This window comes from Taudactylus pleione, unplaced genomic scaffold (assembly GCF_031769625.1).
Source record: "Taudactylus pleione unplaced genomic scaffold, aTauple2 ptg000329l, whole genome shotgun sequence".
NCBI lineage: Eukaryota > Metazoa > Chordata > Amphibia > Anura > Myobatrachidae > Taudactylus > Taudactylus pleione.
The window spans coordinates 4,637,907-4,654,445 of NW_028284730.1; the positions used below are offsets into that span (position 1 = coordinate 4,637,907).

At 43.5% G+C, this 16,539-nt stretch overlaps 1 protein-coding gene across 2 annotated transcripts in view; it reads right to left on the reverse strand.

Moving 5' to 3' along the window:
* Nucleotides 1-35: 35 nt before the first annotated feature.
* Nucleotides 36-16,539, reverse strand: part of AEBP1 (AE binding protein 1) — a 39,426-nt gene continuing 22,922 nt past the window's right edge. For both annotated transcript variants that reach the window (XM_088443343.1, XM_088443341.1), the window contains exons 8-22: nucleotides 14,386-14,463; nucleotides 12,009-12,080; nucleotides 11,449-11,514; nucleotides 11,171-11,280; nucleotides 10,386-10,525; nucleotides 10,214-10,298; nucleotides 9,703-9,847; nucleotides 9,172-9,260; nucleotides 8,935-9,058; nucleotides 7,943-8,139; nucleotides 7,589-7,768; nucleotides 7,081-7,465; nucleotides 1,613-1,752; nucleotides 1,239-1,338; nucleotides 36-1,005 (exon numbers count right to left, since the gene is read on the reverse strand). In XM_088443343.1, the coding sequence (XP_088299469.1) occupies nucleotides 437-1,005; nucleotides 1,239-1,338; nucleotides 1,613-1,752; nucleotides 7,081-7,465; nucleotides 7,589-7,768; nucleotides 7,943-8,139; nucleotides 8,935-9,058; nucleotides 9,172-9,260; nucleotides 9,703-9,847; nucleotides 10,214-10,298; nucleotides 10,386-10,525; nucleotides 11,171-11,280; nucleotides 11,449-11,514; nucleotides 12,009-12,080; nucleotides 14,386-14,463 (2,480 nt within the window). In that variant the 3' untranslated portion in view covers nucleotides 36-436. The remainder of the gene's footprint in view (nucleotides 1,006-1,238; nucleotides 1,339-1,612; nucleotides 1,753-7,080; nucleotides 7,466-7,588; nucleotides 7,769-7,942; nucleotides 8,140-8,934; nucleotides 9,059-9,171; nucleotides 9,261-9,702; nucleotides 9,848-10,213; nucleotides 10,299-10,385; nucleotides 10,526-11,170; nucleotides 11,281-11,448; nucleotides 11,515-12,008; nucleotides 12,081-14,385; nucleotides 14,464-16,539) is intronic.

A 16,539-nucleotide genomic window follows, 5' to 3' on the forward strand; every position in this document is an offset into this window, starting at 1 on the left:
AGAGTCTATAGAGTATTACTGAGCACAGGCGCCAGAGGGATTTCTAGAAACTTTATTGGTAACTGATGAAACTTTACATACTTGGAGAGCAAAGCACTAAGAGGCTAGTGCCAGAATGGCCTGCAGTGTGTTCAAGCCTGAGCTAACACCAGTATATTTTCATATGCAATATTTCATTCCCGTGCCAGAGTGGTTATTATATGCCCTGATGTATAGAAACTCCAGCAGTACAAGGGTAAAACAAAGGCGTTAATATGGAAACATCAGGACTTTATTGAACGCCTGCTTTGCTTTATTACGGTGGACCTTGCCTCCTGGCTTATAGATGACGATCAGACTATATATACATGTAGAGTTGACCCCTCTGGGGCAGAGTCTTTAACACTTTTACGATGCTCACACATCAATTTGTAACCCATCTCCAATGAGTTCCCTCTCAGAAGTCCCCAAAGTTTACGGTGTAAGTCTCTGCAGTGGTGAACGGGGCTGGCGCAGTAGTGCCGTCCTCTTCCCAGATCTCTGTCTCCACTTCCGTGACGATTTCTGTGTAGGTCTCAGTCTCTGTGTCCCACAGAGATTCTGAGGGAGTGGGGGGCTCCAGCCTGTGGGGAAGCATGGTGGTGGGGGTATGGATGGGAATTACAGTGGTATCGGTGGGAACTGCAGTGGCATCAGTGGGAACGACAGGACTGGTTGTAGGCGGTAGGGTGGTGGTAAGATTGCGCTGGCGGTTCAGCAACATACGACGTCGCTGCATGCGTTGCCTTGCGGCAGGAGAGAGCTTGCGGCCACCAGGTGGGACCAGGCGGAGAGGACCTTTCCCTTTCATTGCTAAAATTTCCTTGATTCTTTTCCAGTTGGAATGGGCCAAAACAAAGTTGCAGTAGGTTGCCCCCATGTCAAATCCAACGCTGCATGACTTGGTGCTCTGAGTATAGCCATCGGCCCGTGCGGTCACTCGATATTCCCCAGGGTTCAGGATACGCCAGTAGTCGCCACCGCTGGCTGTCGGGAGAAGAGAGATTTCAGAGGATGTCACCTTATTAAACACTAGCGTTGTACACTGAATCCTTTTCGTAATTGTCACAAATAAGAGCTAGCAACATGGAAGTGACAAAAACAATAGTTCTAAGTACTTACAGGCCTATCAACATGAGAGTACTCCCGATAATGGTCACCTATTTGGGATATTTCACAATGATGTTTTATTTCTTGACCCATTTGTGTGTATCACTGACCTGTTGTGACATCGTGGTTTATTTCACCTATAGTGATGGTTGCATTTGGTATAGGTTCTCCTTGGCGATCTGTCACAATGCCTTTAATCCCGCGGTGTACCTGTCAGAGAAATAGACCAATGGTATACACTAGGAGGCGCTAGAACACAGTATGTCACATATACCTGGGGGGGTACTGTAGATAATAATAGTAAGCAAGGTGTTCTATCCATATTAAGTCATATATAGCTTTAGGCATCTACATTTTTCAGAGGTTCGTGGTATAGAACCCATTTTCTGCTGTAATACTAACATTTTTCTAAAAAAAACTACAGATGGTTTAAAGAGCTTTGTGACATCTGGTAAATGGCTTTTACTGGCAAGAAGTCACTGACCTGCTCCATGAAGGTTAGCAGAGACTCCTTGTTGTTCTCCCACTCCTCAGCCAGCTCACTCTCGTGTGGGAACTTGTCACAGCCCAGGTATATGGAGAGCTCCAGGCAGTTACTGTGCAGGTAACTGAAATCATTCATACCTGGCAAGGAGAACCCGACAATATTATTCCATGTCTTTTACATAAACTGCTATATGCATACTAGACAATGCAGGCTCTGGCAAGACAAGGCTTCTGGTGTAAACACAGTGTATATGTGTGTGTATATATATATATATATATACACACACACACACATATACGGGATGCGGTCAATATCCCGACTGTCAGAATCCCGCAGTTAAGAAGTGAGGTTGAGGGGAGAGTTAGGTTTAGGGTGCAGGAAAAGGGAGGTTAGCATCTCACTGACACTGGTTACATAGCCCCCAGTATGTAAGGTCCTGCTGGCTATATAGTCCCCAGTATGTAAGGTCCTGCTGGTTACACAGCCCCCAGTATGTAAGGTCCTGCTGGTTATATAGTCCCCAATATGTAAGGTCCTGCTGGTTACATAGCCCCCAATATGTAAGGTCCTGCTGGTACATAGCCCCCCATATGTAAGGTTCTGCTGGTTACATAGCCCCCAGTATGTAAGGTCCTGCTGGTTACATAGCCCCCAGTATGTAAGGTCCTGCTGGTTACATAGCCCTCAATATGTAAGGTCCTGCTGGTACATAGCCCCCAATATGTAAGGTCCTGCTGGTTACATAGCCCCCAATATGTAAGGTAAAGCTGGTCACATAGTACCCAATATGTAAGGTCCTGCTGGTACATAGCCCCCAATATGCAAGGTCCTGCTGGTACATAGCCCCCAGTATGTAAGGTAAAGCTGGTCACATAGCCCCCACTCTAGCGTCTCACTGACACTTTGTTCTGCACTGTTTTCAATTTGATGGTCACAAATGCAGGTACTCGGTGGCTTTGAATAGCTGCTATTTAGTAAATAATGCCCCTAATCACTATGCTGTGCTGCCCTTATTGTGAGATCATTTGGTATCTGAGTAACATGAAGCAGAGGTCCGTCTTCAGTCTCCCCTGTTTTTATCACTTAGCCTGGATGTAACAGGGCCTGATGCAGAGATGGAGGCTAATGCTGCCGACGCGGCTGTGCAACTATATGCAAATGTCGCAGCCGCGGGGATTTGTTTCAAGGCGCCCACCAGCGGTTTTGCAAATCCAAAACGACTGCATACAAAGATGAAAATCGGCCGTAAAGCAGTCGATTATCGAAGTTCTGAATAATCCACTGGTCGCACAGAATGGCTGCAGGAACTGACACGGCGGAGCCATTGTGACTCTGCATGGGATCACAGTACCAGACAGAGACGCCGCAAAAATGATCGCGTCACGCCTGCGTTTGATTCGCCACCTCTCCATTGCTGCCCACAATCTGTCCCTGCCTGTCAATAATCCTCTGTGAGAGAGTCAATGAAAATGAAAGTTGATGCGTGCGCAGTCTGACTCAGCCTCATGCGCAGATTACCGATAATCGCTCCGCTGCATAAGACAAACTGCGAAAGGCTAAAAAAAAATAATAAGAGGACACATATACATAAGTACAAAATAAAATGTATTTTGGTTTGTTGGCTTTAAAATTGTTACAGATCTCATATTGGGTACAGATGTTTACTATCTGTTTAGTCTGGAGACCTAAAGATAAATGTTTGGGGTAATGGGGTTGTACTAGTTAGGTAAAAGAAATGAGTAATTATGAGCAAAATTGTGAAGGTAAGAAATGGACACCTACAGGAAGAACCTCCCAGCTCCAAGGGATCGAAATGTGGATGCAGAATGTGACCACCAGGTGAGATCCCAAGGAGGTATAGGGGGAATGAATGCAGAGTATAAATGACATGTATAAATCTGCACTCCCGTTACAAGTGCCAGTTTTCTCTAAAAGAAAACCAAGATGAAACTGAACCATCTGGGAGCGAGAGTCAAAACACAATCCTAGACCACTGGAGGCCACTGGATAGCCAAGACAGTCTGTTCCACCCATTACAGAATTTTGCAGACTTCTCTCATGGCAAGGGAGTTCTTAATGCCTCCCTGGTGGCTGAGCTATGCCACTGCAGAGGCATTGCCAGTCTGGATCCTTATAGCCCTCCCTTATGCAATTACCTGCGAAATGCAGGCACGGGCGCAATTCCATCGAATTTGCCAGTTTTTTAAACTGCCAATTATTTCAATGATTGCCACTTTAAAAATATAGGTTAACTTGCCGGAATAGGTCCGATCTGTTTTTTCGAGGCGATTACAAAAGGCCAATGGTGTTGTCTAGCTACAGCTTTTAATACTGCTAACAAACTTGAACAGCAATTGGGAGTTTGGCCAATGACACCAAAGTGGTACTGAAGTGTGATCACCTCCCAGTCCTGAAGCCTGGCATTTGTTTTCACAATTGTTACCCCAAATGATTTATAAGATGACCCTTGTTGAGGCTTTTCCCCCTCTTCCATCAGAGGAGTGATTGACACACCTTGGGTGACCGTCAGATGATGGTGAGACTTATTCTATTTTGAAATTAGCTTGATCTGAAACTCCTTCTAATGGAACTGTGCATTGGAAGGTAGAAACCATTGTATCTAGTAGTACTTTTAAGCAGAAGTTAACAGACACTTGTCAGCCCACACAGACTTTACAGGTCCCTGAAGAAAGAAATGTGTCCTCTGGCAAGAACGCCCTCTACTGATGGTACTGAACACAAGATCCAGTAAGCCCAACCGCTGTAAAGATTAGATTTGTCATAGATGATGATCCAACTGTGACATTCTACGTTCTGGGCCATCTCCAGACTGGTAGATCACAGCAAAGTCACAGAGCCTGGCTTTATCAGAAGATTGTCTAGGGGACAGTCATCCCCTTGGATCTCGGAAGGGCAACCAGCACTGCCATAATCTTTATGAACACTCTTGGAGCTGTAGCCAGGCTGAAAAGCAGAGACTGAACTTAAAACTTTAAAAGGTACTAATGTTTCACCTCTACTGGAATGTGCAAGTACGCATCCTTGATATTCATGGATACTTGATGCTTAAGCACTTCAGACTGGAATGATCCACCAAGCTACTGGACCAAGGAAAGCAATTTCTTCTTTTCTTACAGCACTAGACAACTTCCTCGGAGGAGAGGACAGAATGGTTTCCCGTATAGCAGGACGGTTGTCATTACTACAGAAAAGTCAGCGATAAAAACTATCTGGGTGGGACATCAGGAGTTCTGAGTTGCATCCCTGATCTATCGCATTTTTCAACCAGTCATCTTAGGTGGAAAAGTCCTGGAAGAGAAGCAGACAGGCTCCCACCACACGAGAACCTGGATGTGCACAGACGCTGTGTACCAGACCGGGTACTCCGGTTTCCTCCCACACTCTAAAAATATACTGGTAGGTTGATTGGCTCCCAACAGTATTGAATGTAAGCTCCACTGGGGCAGGGACTGATGTGAATGGCAAAACATTCTCTGTAAAGCGCTGCGGAATATATGTGCGTTATATAAATAACTGATAATAAATAATGTGCAGATCCTTCAAGTCAACTATTGTCTAAAGGCTGGGCAGTTGGACTTTTAGCTGACCAACCTGGTTTTTAACTCTAGTCCTTCTTGTTGGACAAAGGACTGTTATCTAGATGTTTGGCTACTTGCTTTCCCTGTGGATCGAAATGAGACCCTGCATGGCTTCACCAGGTCACCTGGCCAGATGGCTTTTTCCCCAGTGGAGTTGCTACAAGGTCCAAGGACCTTTCACCTAGTTCACTGGAGTGAATTCTATTCATTACCTGAAGATTCTGAACCTTACCTGTTGGAGTTATACAGTTAGCTGAGATAATGTCAACTACAGTATTGACTAGGGGCCTGATTCAGCAAGGACTGCAATTGCAAAGCAGCACGAAGGCAGCTTTGCAATTGGATCCTTGCAATCATACAAATGCAGGAGGTGTATGACACCCGCTGCTGCATTTGCCATCCCAGCACTGCGACGGAGGTCGCAGGCTGGGATCACCATCGCAACCATCGCGGTCCAAAGCCGGACGGTAACCTTTTACATGCAACGGCTTTAAGCTGTTTTTAATGTTGTGGTTGTTTTTTTAATGCAGTAGGCATGCGCAGCAGCAGATCGAGTTGCAGACTGTGCTTGACTGCCATGCAGGGACGGCACGGACACGGCAGCCGTCCTTCTCGGTGGATTTTCCTCGCTATAATACGGCTGCCGTGCCCAATTATTACCTCTCTGTCAGAGATGTATAGAAGAGGAGGACTGGAGATTCCATAATGGCTTTCAGCTTTGCAGGACTTTCCACTGGGAATGAGATCCTGCCAGTGAGGAGGAGCTGGCTGTGAAGTGATTACCCCACCTGAAAGGCCCAGCACAGACTTGACTACTGTCCCTAAGGCGTGCCCAAAGAGCCAAGACTATACCTAGCTGGAGAGTTTACTATTACTAGTCATTGTACCCACCGCCATTGTGCAGACCCCAGAAAGGAGCCGATTTCGGAAGCACTGGTGCTGCAGCACAGGATCACTAGTTACCACATGCAGCGGTAGTGACCGGCCATATCTCATAGGAAGCGCAAGGGTGTGGCCAGAGGAAGACAAGACCCTCACTTCATGCATCTCACAGCCACTGGCACTATGGAAGTTAAATGTTATAAAGTGCAGAAAAATACAAATGAATGAAAAATACAGCATAGAGAGAAGCCTCCCCACATCTGGGGCACCTTCAAAAATTGATTTTCTTCTGGCAGTGGTACAGAGGGGGGTTTAATCCCTAGTGTAGAAATGTAAAGTGCCTGTACGCCTGCTGAGCATCTATTACGCAAAATCCTCATTCCCCCCCCCCCCCCCCCTCCTCTCATTGCATGGAGGAGAAAATATATTTATTTTTAAAATATTAACAAAAGAGAAACCCAATCTGCCACAATGAAATGTGGTCTGGCCATGCCCCGATTATAATGTTACGTTAATGGCCGTATGGTCTTGGATAATATTCTAGCTCCATTTGGGACCAAGTTTGTTGCTTCATTTCACTTTAGCCAAGCAAGTAATAAGCACCAACCCCACTAGTAGAGGTAAATATAAGATTAGTTTTTTATGCTGACAAACTTCTGTCCATGTCTCCCCTGAATAGAGAAATATAGTACAAAGAAGTCCTATATGGGTATATTCCTCTTTACATTTCTAGAACAATTTCCCTTGCTACTAATCCTTTTGACAGCTATTGGCAGATTGTTTGAAAAGACGGGGAGGGGGAGATTAAACACTGCTGTAGCAGCCGACATATTTACATTAGTTCACTGCAAATCATGTCCATCAATGGCTGTGAAAACATTTCCTATTGGTTGACCCATTTCTAGTGTTGATTTTTGTGACCCTTTAGGGACCAGATGCCATTGTCTGTCTATAGCAGCTGCAACATAATTTCCCAATACTTACTGCCAGACTCGGGCCTCCATTTTGCTCCATTAACTATTCCCATGCCCTTGGTGTAGTCATCTGCATGACAACTTCCACGGATTGTCTCTCCCATAGTTAAATGGGCAGAGGCATAGGAGATAGCAAGCCACCGGAAAATGGCATGATCAGCGGTTTTGGAAACACCTTCATCATCCTCTCCTGGAACTTCAATGACGTCCTCTTCTTCCTCTTCCTCCTCCTGGTAAAACGGATGACGAAACTGAGGTGGTTGTTCTTCTTCTTTTGCAGCCCGTGCCATATCATATGGATAGGAGACCAGTTTTTCCCCGCCTTGCAAGTTGGCTCCCAACACGAAAGGGATTTTATCCATCCAGGCCATAATAGCTCTAGTCTCTATCGCCACCTAAACAAGAAATAAGATTGTCTTTCCTCCATGCTATTTTCTCTATTCTGGTTATAAACAAATTTACCATAACATGACTGGCAGGTCATTCTGTATACCTCTTATCAGCCCCACAAGACTTACCGTTGCATCTTCTGCCAGGAAGCCATCTGGAATAGGTAGATTATTGTTGGGCACACGATGAGGTACAAACTTCTTGTCCTCTGCAGCCCAAAATCCTGTGTTGAGGTCTGGAAAGTTGGTGAAAATATCATAGCCCTCTTCTGTCCAGTGGCCTAGGGCCCAGTTACCCAATTCTGAGCCCTGGAATAGATTAGAAATATTAGAGCTGAAGAAATGTACCTGAAGGTCTTAACTGCTCTCTGCCCCATTTGTCTTTTTTATTTGCCAATTCCTGTTTTAGTAACCTCCATGCAGACCATTTGAAAGCATTTTCTTGGAAGAGATTTTTATAAAACGCATATGCTGTGTTCTCACCAGTGGACTTGCAATCTCGTAGCCATCAGGGTTCAATGAGGGTACGAGGTGAATCCTAGTTTCATGGACGAGGGTTGTAATTCGTGGATTGCCATCTCGAAATTCTCTACACATAAACTGCATGAGGAAAAGCAGCAACTCTCGTCCTAGAACCTCATTGCCATGAAGCCCAGCCGTGTACCGAAACTCCGGCTCTCCTGTGGAGAGAGACAAAAAAGCGATCCGAAGGGGTTATGGAGAGAGAGAACGTATGGGAAGAACTAATTAGTTTATTTCTCTGGCTTTCAAAAATTGGTTCATAAATTGAAAATGTCTTGTGTCCACAGAACAAAAACTACAGATATATCCTCTCATACACCTCTCCTCAAGTTTGCCACTTTTTCCTCAAGTTTGCCTCTTAGTACTATAGTGTGCTAGGATTAGTTTTTTTTTGTCCCAAATTGGTATAAAATAACGGTGCATATCACGTCTATCAGATCTGTCTTTTTGTCTTTGTTTACCATAGATTAATTTTTCCTCCATTTTGCTACTTTTTGCTCAGTTTTGCATCTTAGTTTGCTTATAGGCTACTAGGTACTTCGGATTAGTGTTTTGGTGCAGCTAAGTCACAAAGTACGTGGTGCGCTAAACAAGGCTATCTGACGTGATATGAGGATAGTATGTGATTTGAGTACATGGACACATCTGTACATTTGATGAATAAAAGGTTCATATGAGACTGTCTGGGCCTGTAGTAATGCCAACTTATAAGCTGCTTCCCATAATGTGTAGGCTTTATTTATGTGTTTCAGGGCTCTTTGATATAACGTTATGGGGCGCCAAGGGCGACAGTGAGAACCCTCCCACCCCCCACAAAAGAATAATGTTGCCCACCGCTGAGACTACCACTTTACTTCTACGTTTTCTCTGCATTACAATTTCTGACTCTTCATTGCTCAGATAATCCTGTTGAGCATCCTATTACACCGTGACTGGCAGAGCAGCCTCCTCACCTATCTCGTGCTCCCCTGGGTTATCGGAGATCTCCATGGCGTATATCTTCAGTCCTTTAGCTGTTTTCCCCACGTTATAGATCCGAGTGATGGTTGGACATTCATCGTTCACAACCTTCATGAGCTGCAGGGAAAATGTGGCCAGCGACATAATGGAAGAAAAACAAATATTTACAGGTGAGGGGAAGTATTAATGTTAGGGCCACTGACTTCACAATCACACGGAGAGCAGCTCACCTGTCTCATGTCTTTGTAGTTGTGATGCCGGAAATCCAGATTATCTGTAGAGGTTAAGACTTCGTTCTGGCTGTAATAACTGACCACATCTAGAAGGAGACATCGCAGACTGGTGACTGTTAACATTGTGGAGGTTTCTGCACTACCTTTGTACATTTATCATGCAGGTCAGATTCACACCACAAATTGTACTGTTATATATATTAGCAAGCTGCTACAGTAGCATTTGTTCAGTGCTCAGCTTCTGGCTTTACATATAGGGATATGCTGTTTGTGTATCACACCACTGCGTGATAAAATAGTTATGCCTTCCATCAGAGGCGGCGGCCTCTATAATCCAGGATCTTATCAAGGCACTTTCTGGGTCACCCTTTACTCATTGCACAATGAATGTAATCTACAAATGTGGAAACGTGCAAATGTCATTTTGTGACACCATATAGGTCATATGTAGCTTGTATGCAGGACACACACACGGTTTTTATTTTGCTTGGGTTGTATGCATGTTCATTGTATGGTGAGTTTTCTTACTAGAGACTGGACATCCTAAGACTTCCATGCGCAAGCAAAGGCTCCCATTCCAGGTCTGCGGATATATGCGGATAAATCTGGCTACCACAGGTTCTGGGAAATCTGTCTGTACCGGCGTGTCCTTATCCACGTTACCAAAGAACATCTGCAAAGAGGGAGGAGGCAACTTTCTTATTAAATCTTCAAAGCTAAGCTAAGATCAGTCATGTACGTTTACTGTAGGGAGCTGTGGAGGCAGCCAGTTTGTGTCTTACCAGTCGGCAAGGAGCTAGTGCTATCACCGAGGCAATTTCTGTCCTTGGTTCCCAGGTTTTGCAGAATGAACCAATACAAAACCAACTTACTATGAACTAGTGACATTACTGAGCATGCCTACTGGACTATACAGTAATTATCACAATGACCATACACACCAGGTAGTAGACACCTATTACCTATCAAATGATTACATATACAATATATGTGGCACAGTCTTATGATAAAATTCAATATGCAAAATGCACATACTAACCATCTCCTCGTACCCATTGCTGTACAATACCCAGTTCTGACTGTCGTTACTGAAGCCCACATAGAATGTGGTGACAAAGTCATCACTATGGGAAAGAAGGAAATGATACATAAAGTTCTGTCCATATAGAGTCTATTCTGTAAATGTATATAGTGCAGAAGGATGTACTTACTGCATGACAGAGTCCCGTCCTTGGGTTATAACTCCAGTGAACAGAGTGCTTCTCCGTGTGTCCACTTCTAACCACTGTGTCTGGCTTTCATCCTCCGCACACCAGGCGCCATCAAAGAAATCGTCTTCATTAGAACCAGCCTAGTGGTGGGACAGGGAACTGCAGTGTAAATTGCTATGGACATGATTATCTCTGGATCGGCTGAAGAAATACTGGTTGCTAAGCCAGCACTACTGGATACCTGACCACTGTACAGTTTGATGACTTGTTCTATTGCTAGAACATTGTCTTTTATTAACGTTAAATAATAATTTCATTAACAAAATGTTAAATGTTAATTTAGATAGATATTTCTTATTTATACAGGAAGTTATCTCCCATCTCCAACCTCTCCGCACCCAGCCTCCTTCAGGTAGGAAGAGGAACAAGATAGCCAGCCTACTTAGGTCAAACTGGTGGGTTCTTGATCAGTCAACTGTTCTACAGGTATACTAAGAAGAATACTGTATTTCATCACTGAATTACAGCTTTTCTTTTGGTAGTGAAATTATAATTAAATATGTTAACCAAGTCCTAAGTAGATTCCATATGTCTTTATTTAAATTGTAACAAGTGTAAAGTTTATGTTTTACATAAACATATTTTGCTATTTTACTCATGAAAAAGAATGATGACTGATTCTTTGATGGAAGAGCGGGTGAGCTTGTACTAACAGTGGCAGAAGCTTGTTAGGAGATACCACTATATCAGTTATGACCTCAGATGGAGCCGTGCCCACACCGTACCTGCATATTGAGCCGGCCTCTCTGAGCGTGGAGACCATGGCGGAGCATGGAGGAGGCCAGCATCTGGTCATCATCTATCCGATGGGACTCCACACCAATGGGCGGGCACTCTGTGAGGAAGGAAAGACAGTTATGGCTTGGACTTCCAGAAGACATCTGACTGTGTATCTGATAACCATGTGCTTCATATTTAACTCATGGAGATGATGTTTCTCTCATCCAGAGATCCCTAACTGAGCAATATTTTAAGATAGTGAAGTGACGGAGGTTCTACTCACTCTTCCTCTCTTTTGGGGGCTCTACCACTTCCTCTGAATCCCATGTGTCAGGTGGCTTCTTCTTGTCTGCATAGGACATAGAGCATAATGTAAGCCAGTGGTTCTCTAACTTGGTCTTTAGGACTCCACACAGGTCACTTTTTCCAGGTCACCCAGCAGGTGCACAGGTGTAGTCATTACTCACTGACACATTTTAAAAGACCCACAGGTGGAGATAATAATTTCACTTGTGATTCTGTGAGGAGACCTGGAAAACATGCACTGAGGACCGAATTTGAGAACCTGTGATGCAAAATAATATAAGATGGTACAATACTACATAGGGTATGCCCATACAGACAGGGCTTGTGCTACTTTACACCAAGCTGATTTGCAGATTTGGAACTTTAGGATACTGGGAGCTGCTCACTTTTTGGCATCATTGTAAAAAGCTGCCAATCAGATTCTAGCTATCTTTTTACAGAATGTGCTAGATAAATGAAAGCTAGGATCCGATTGGATGTTATGGGCCACTTGTCCTCTTTATAAGGTTTGATAAATCTCCCCCTTAGTCTTCTCACCTTTACGATTTTTCTCCTCCTCCTCCTCCCTCTCTCGTTCCTCTTTGCTGCTAGTTGGCTTCTGTGGTTTCTCTGTGTACAGAAAAAGAATCATTGGAGATGTCGCTAATTTTATATATATATATAGATATATATATATATCTATATATATATATCAAATTAGTAATTTTTCATAGGTGTAAGCAAGGTGCAAGGCTGGGTCCTCAGCTGCTGGGCCCAGGGTGGTGTTGCTTCAGAATTTGCGCAGAGGTGGACAAATGAGGACATTTATAATAGCCTCTAGGATACATTTTGCAAAACATATTTATTTTAACTGTTGTGTATATAGTTGTCAAACAATCAAGCACTATGTAGACCCCGGAACGCAGGCGCAGTGAGATCACCACTTGTGAAATGTTTAAAGTAGCATTTAACACTGATCGATCTCACGATGCCTGCGTTCCGGGTCCTCATACTGCTTTTCTACCTTCTGATTGTCACCAAGAAGTATGTGTCCCTTGTAGGGTAAGTATAAAGACAGAATATGATATTCGGTCCCCTGTTATGATGAATGAGAGACATAGAATAAGAAAATGTGATAACTGCTAAATTTGGATTCCAATTGTTAAAATGTAGCGGTTGTACAGTATCCTTCTATGGAGATGTGGTAAAAATGCTATATAACCTGTAACCATACAAAAGTAGCTAAGTTGAGATATATATTTAAGTAGTCCAACATATTGGATACATACATGTGTATATATACAGCAAACACTGCATACACATCTTTTTGTGGAATAATCTACAAATCAGAAAATTCTGCAACAGGAGTCAATAGAAATGTTTATGAAAAATAGCATAATAAAAGCTTGTTTGACATATAAAAAATAAGTACGAGGGGGACACGCAGGATTTCTGTTACAGAGTTTGTGCAGAGCTATCTGACTACTACCTAGGCCTCCTGCAGTGTGAATTGTAATGTAACTAGGGTACAGCAGTAGCTGAGACACCCCCTCAATTCTCTTTTCTTGTGTCTGTGGCAGGTATTCTGGGAACACTTATTTTATCATGTGTGTCCCTTTTCTTTGACCCTTGTGTTTATTTGTTTATTGATTTTTTTCTTTGGTCTCTTCCTTTTGTAGAAACTGGAACACATTCCTTAAATAAAGGCTTTAATAAACAATAAATAGGGTCTTTAAACGGTACGCGGGCACCTGTGCTCACCTACCAGGTATTTATGGGGAAGACCAACAGCTTCCCTGCGTTCCTGAAGTCTCAGAGATCACAGCTGTTAGTGGGCAGCTCTAAACCTATTGACCAAGTTCAGTGACCAGCTAGGTTGTCAGTCTTTGGAGGAAACTGGTAGTGTGGGAAAGTCCTATCATGGCTAGGGAAGTTACCAATCAACGTTCTTAATGCACCCATGTGCCCATTCTCACACAAATATCGGGCAATGCATGTCGTTGGGCATGGAGAAGCCTTATAACTGACTTGTGCAATATCGCTGGCTGCCGGGCTTTGCAATTGGGCCACGCAGTTTGGAAATAATAAGTTGTACTGAGTCTATTGTACTGATTCCTACTCAGGGCCCCACTTTGTCTAAAACTAGTCCTATCAAGTGAGGGGAGTGGGATCCTAAGGAAGTGTAATGCAAACATAGGGACAAATTTATCAATTAATTTTATCATAAGCAAGAAGTTTTAAAACTTGTTACGTATAATAATGGTGCTCCCAGGGTCGTAACTAGGATAGTGCAACCAGTGCCATAGCGCAGGGCACCGCAGGGCCCAGACTAGAGTCAAGCTCAACAGGGTCTTCTTTCCCCGCTGATTCCGCCAAGCCCATTCCCTTGGCTGTGGTTTCGCTAGATAGTAGGTAGGGACAGTGGGAATCTTAGTTTGGGCCTGTCAATTTTTCTGTTTATTATCATTCCCACTTGTAGCTTCCTCTTCTTTTATCCCTGGCATCTCCTGGCCCGCCCCTATCTCCTCCCTGGACCTTCCCCATGTGGCCACGGTCCTTTTTCAGGTACACTATCTTATGTCCCTATTAAAAAAATGGGGGGATGCTCTCTCTGGCACAGGGCACCAAAAAGTCTAGTTACGGCTCTGGGTGTTCCAGCCAATCAGCTTCTGTCATCTGTTTGAGTTATGACAGTTGGGAGCTGACTGGCTGGAGCACCATTTATCATGTGCAACGAGTTTTATCATTCTTTGCATATAATAAAACTCGTTGATAAATTGGCCCCTTAGTGGTTCTCTTATGATGTCAGATCTGAGAGTGAATTGAGGTTGGGGGAACTGGAAAAACTGTTTATACTGCTAAAACATCTATATGAGTATTAATAAATGGTATCCGTGTCCCTATATAAATACAAATGTATGTATTAGATAGTTACTTGATGAATATTTCTCTTCGTCTGTCCACTTCTCTTCCTCCTTCGTGTCCGGGGGTTTGGGGAGCGTCCTGTAGTCATCTGCACAGATAAACAGAAGCTGCATGTTTCTCATAGGCTTTGGTTTGTTGGAGGTCCACGTTTAGTAAGGGGTATGGCCTGAGCATTTCTCACGGTTACTCTGTAATCAGGCACTGCTTTATGTATTCTGGCCACATGTACTGTGTGTTTGTAGCACTTCCCAAGCCTAAATACAACTCTGAACACCCCTGGGCTCACTCACTCACACTACTCACACAATGCTTTTGTCTCTTAACTTATATCCAGGGCAAAACAATGTCGTAAACTAAATAATAGCCTAAACGTCTCTACATGAACCAGGAGAAGTCAGCTGAAGGTGATTACACAGATGAAAGGACCTTAATGCTGTTACAGCTTGCAGGGACTTCCTGTGTACTCTAAATCATATCACCTTAAAATGACTTCTTATTTTTCCTGATTATTGTACCTTATTTATTTCTTCTACAAATCTCACATTAAATTGTCTATATTCTTCGCCGTAACTAAGCTGTACTTGGCAGATTTAGGTTTAACACATTTGTAATTTCTAACTATTTTTAGAAGAAGTTATGTCAGCGATTCTCTTCTCCAGCTAGCTCAGCTACACTCCCTTTTATCCTGCAAGTTATAAAACTTCAGCAACGCCTTATATAATATATTTGTAGTAGCGTGACTGCCACCCCACCTAGCCAAAGACTAGCGGGAACCTCCCTGCAGCCGTTTTTCCTGGGTCTCCTATTACAGAACCAGCCAAAAACTGCAGTTTGGTGGGGCCTGAGGGAGACCAATCACATGCTGCAACAAAGTGGTTGTGACTTCTGATTGGTCATCCCGCTCACACCCCTCTCTGCATAATTTCAAAGTGAATTACAGAACCAGCAGAACCCAGAGAAGTAACAGATGCAGACAGCAGCGTCAGGGATCCAGGATTTGATTCAAATCTTTTACCAAGGTGGTAATGTCATTATAAGCACAGCACTTCTTCTACTAATACAAATATTGCCAACAAATACAACATACGACGGTGGAAATCTATAAAAGACAGGAATATACATTTTATCTTAAACTGTCCGTAGGATTGTGTTTTTTTGTACTACCTATTCTCTAATGTTATATCACAATTGTTTCCCAACATTATTTTTATGTCAATAAGTAAAACATGAGTATCATTTAGTTTATACATCAATAAAATGTCACTTTTATAGGATGCACGTACTGTGAACGTCTGGAAGTTATTTCTTCAATCTGAATCAACTATCAATACTTGAAGCAGAGGTGTCCAAACTTGGTCCTCAAGGCACCCTAACAGTTCAGGTTTTAAGGATAACCATGTTTGGGCACAGGTGACTTAATTAGTACCCCAGTCAATTTGATTTAATCATCTGTGCTCAACCATAGATATCCTTAAAACCTGGACCGTTAGGTTGCTTTGAGAACTGATTTTGGGAACCACTGACTTAAAGTACAGATGTGGCCACGTGCATCTATCCTCCGTGCACAGAAGGTCACATTACAGATAACACGAGAGCGCCGTGTGACTCGGTAGCGCCAAGCATCTTTACATGTGACTTTTTCTCTTAAAACGCGTCTTATTCACAAATGCAAATAAGATGCACTAGCAGGTTCTGCTGATTAAAGTGATATGTGACATGCCTATATTCTGTGTGCGACTGTGGTTATATGTGCATGCAGAATGCTACGTTACAGTGTCAGAGGCTGTGACACTGTAACGTAGCATTTTGCATGCAGATACAGCTGCAGCCACAGACAGAATATAGGTATGCCGTATATAATTTTAATCAGCATAAGCTCTTGCATCGAATAAGACGCATTTAAGGTAAAAAGTTGCATGAAAAGATGCTTGGCGCTACCGGTCCACGCCAAGGTGCGACTAGAAGGGCTGTTTAATGCGCATGAAGGGACCACCGGGGGAATGCAGGGTGTGGGCAATTACCAGAGGGGGTGAGACCAGCCCCCAGAGAGCTTGGACATACATTAGAGATCATGTAACTGACCCTCAAATAGAGTAACAATGTAAAATTCAAGTGCACAGTCTGGAACCTGACATTAGAGCAAGTGGTGGGGCCCTCAGGCAGT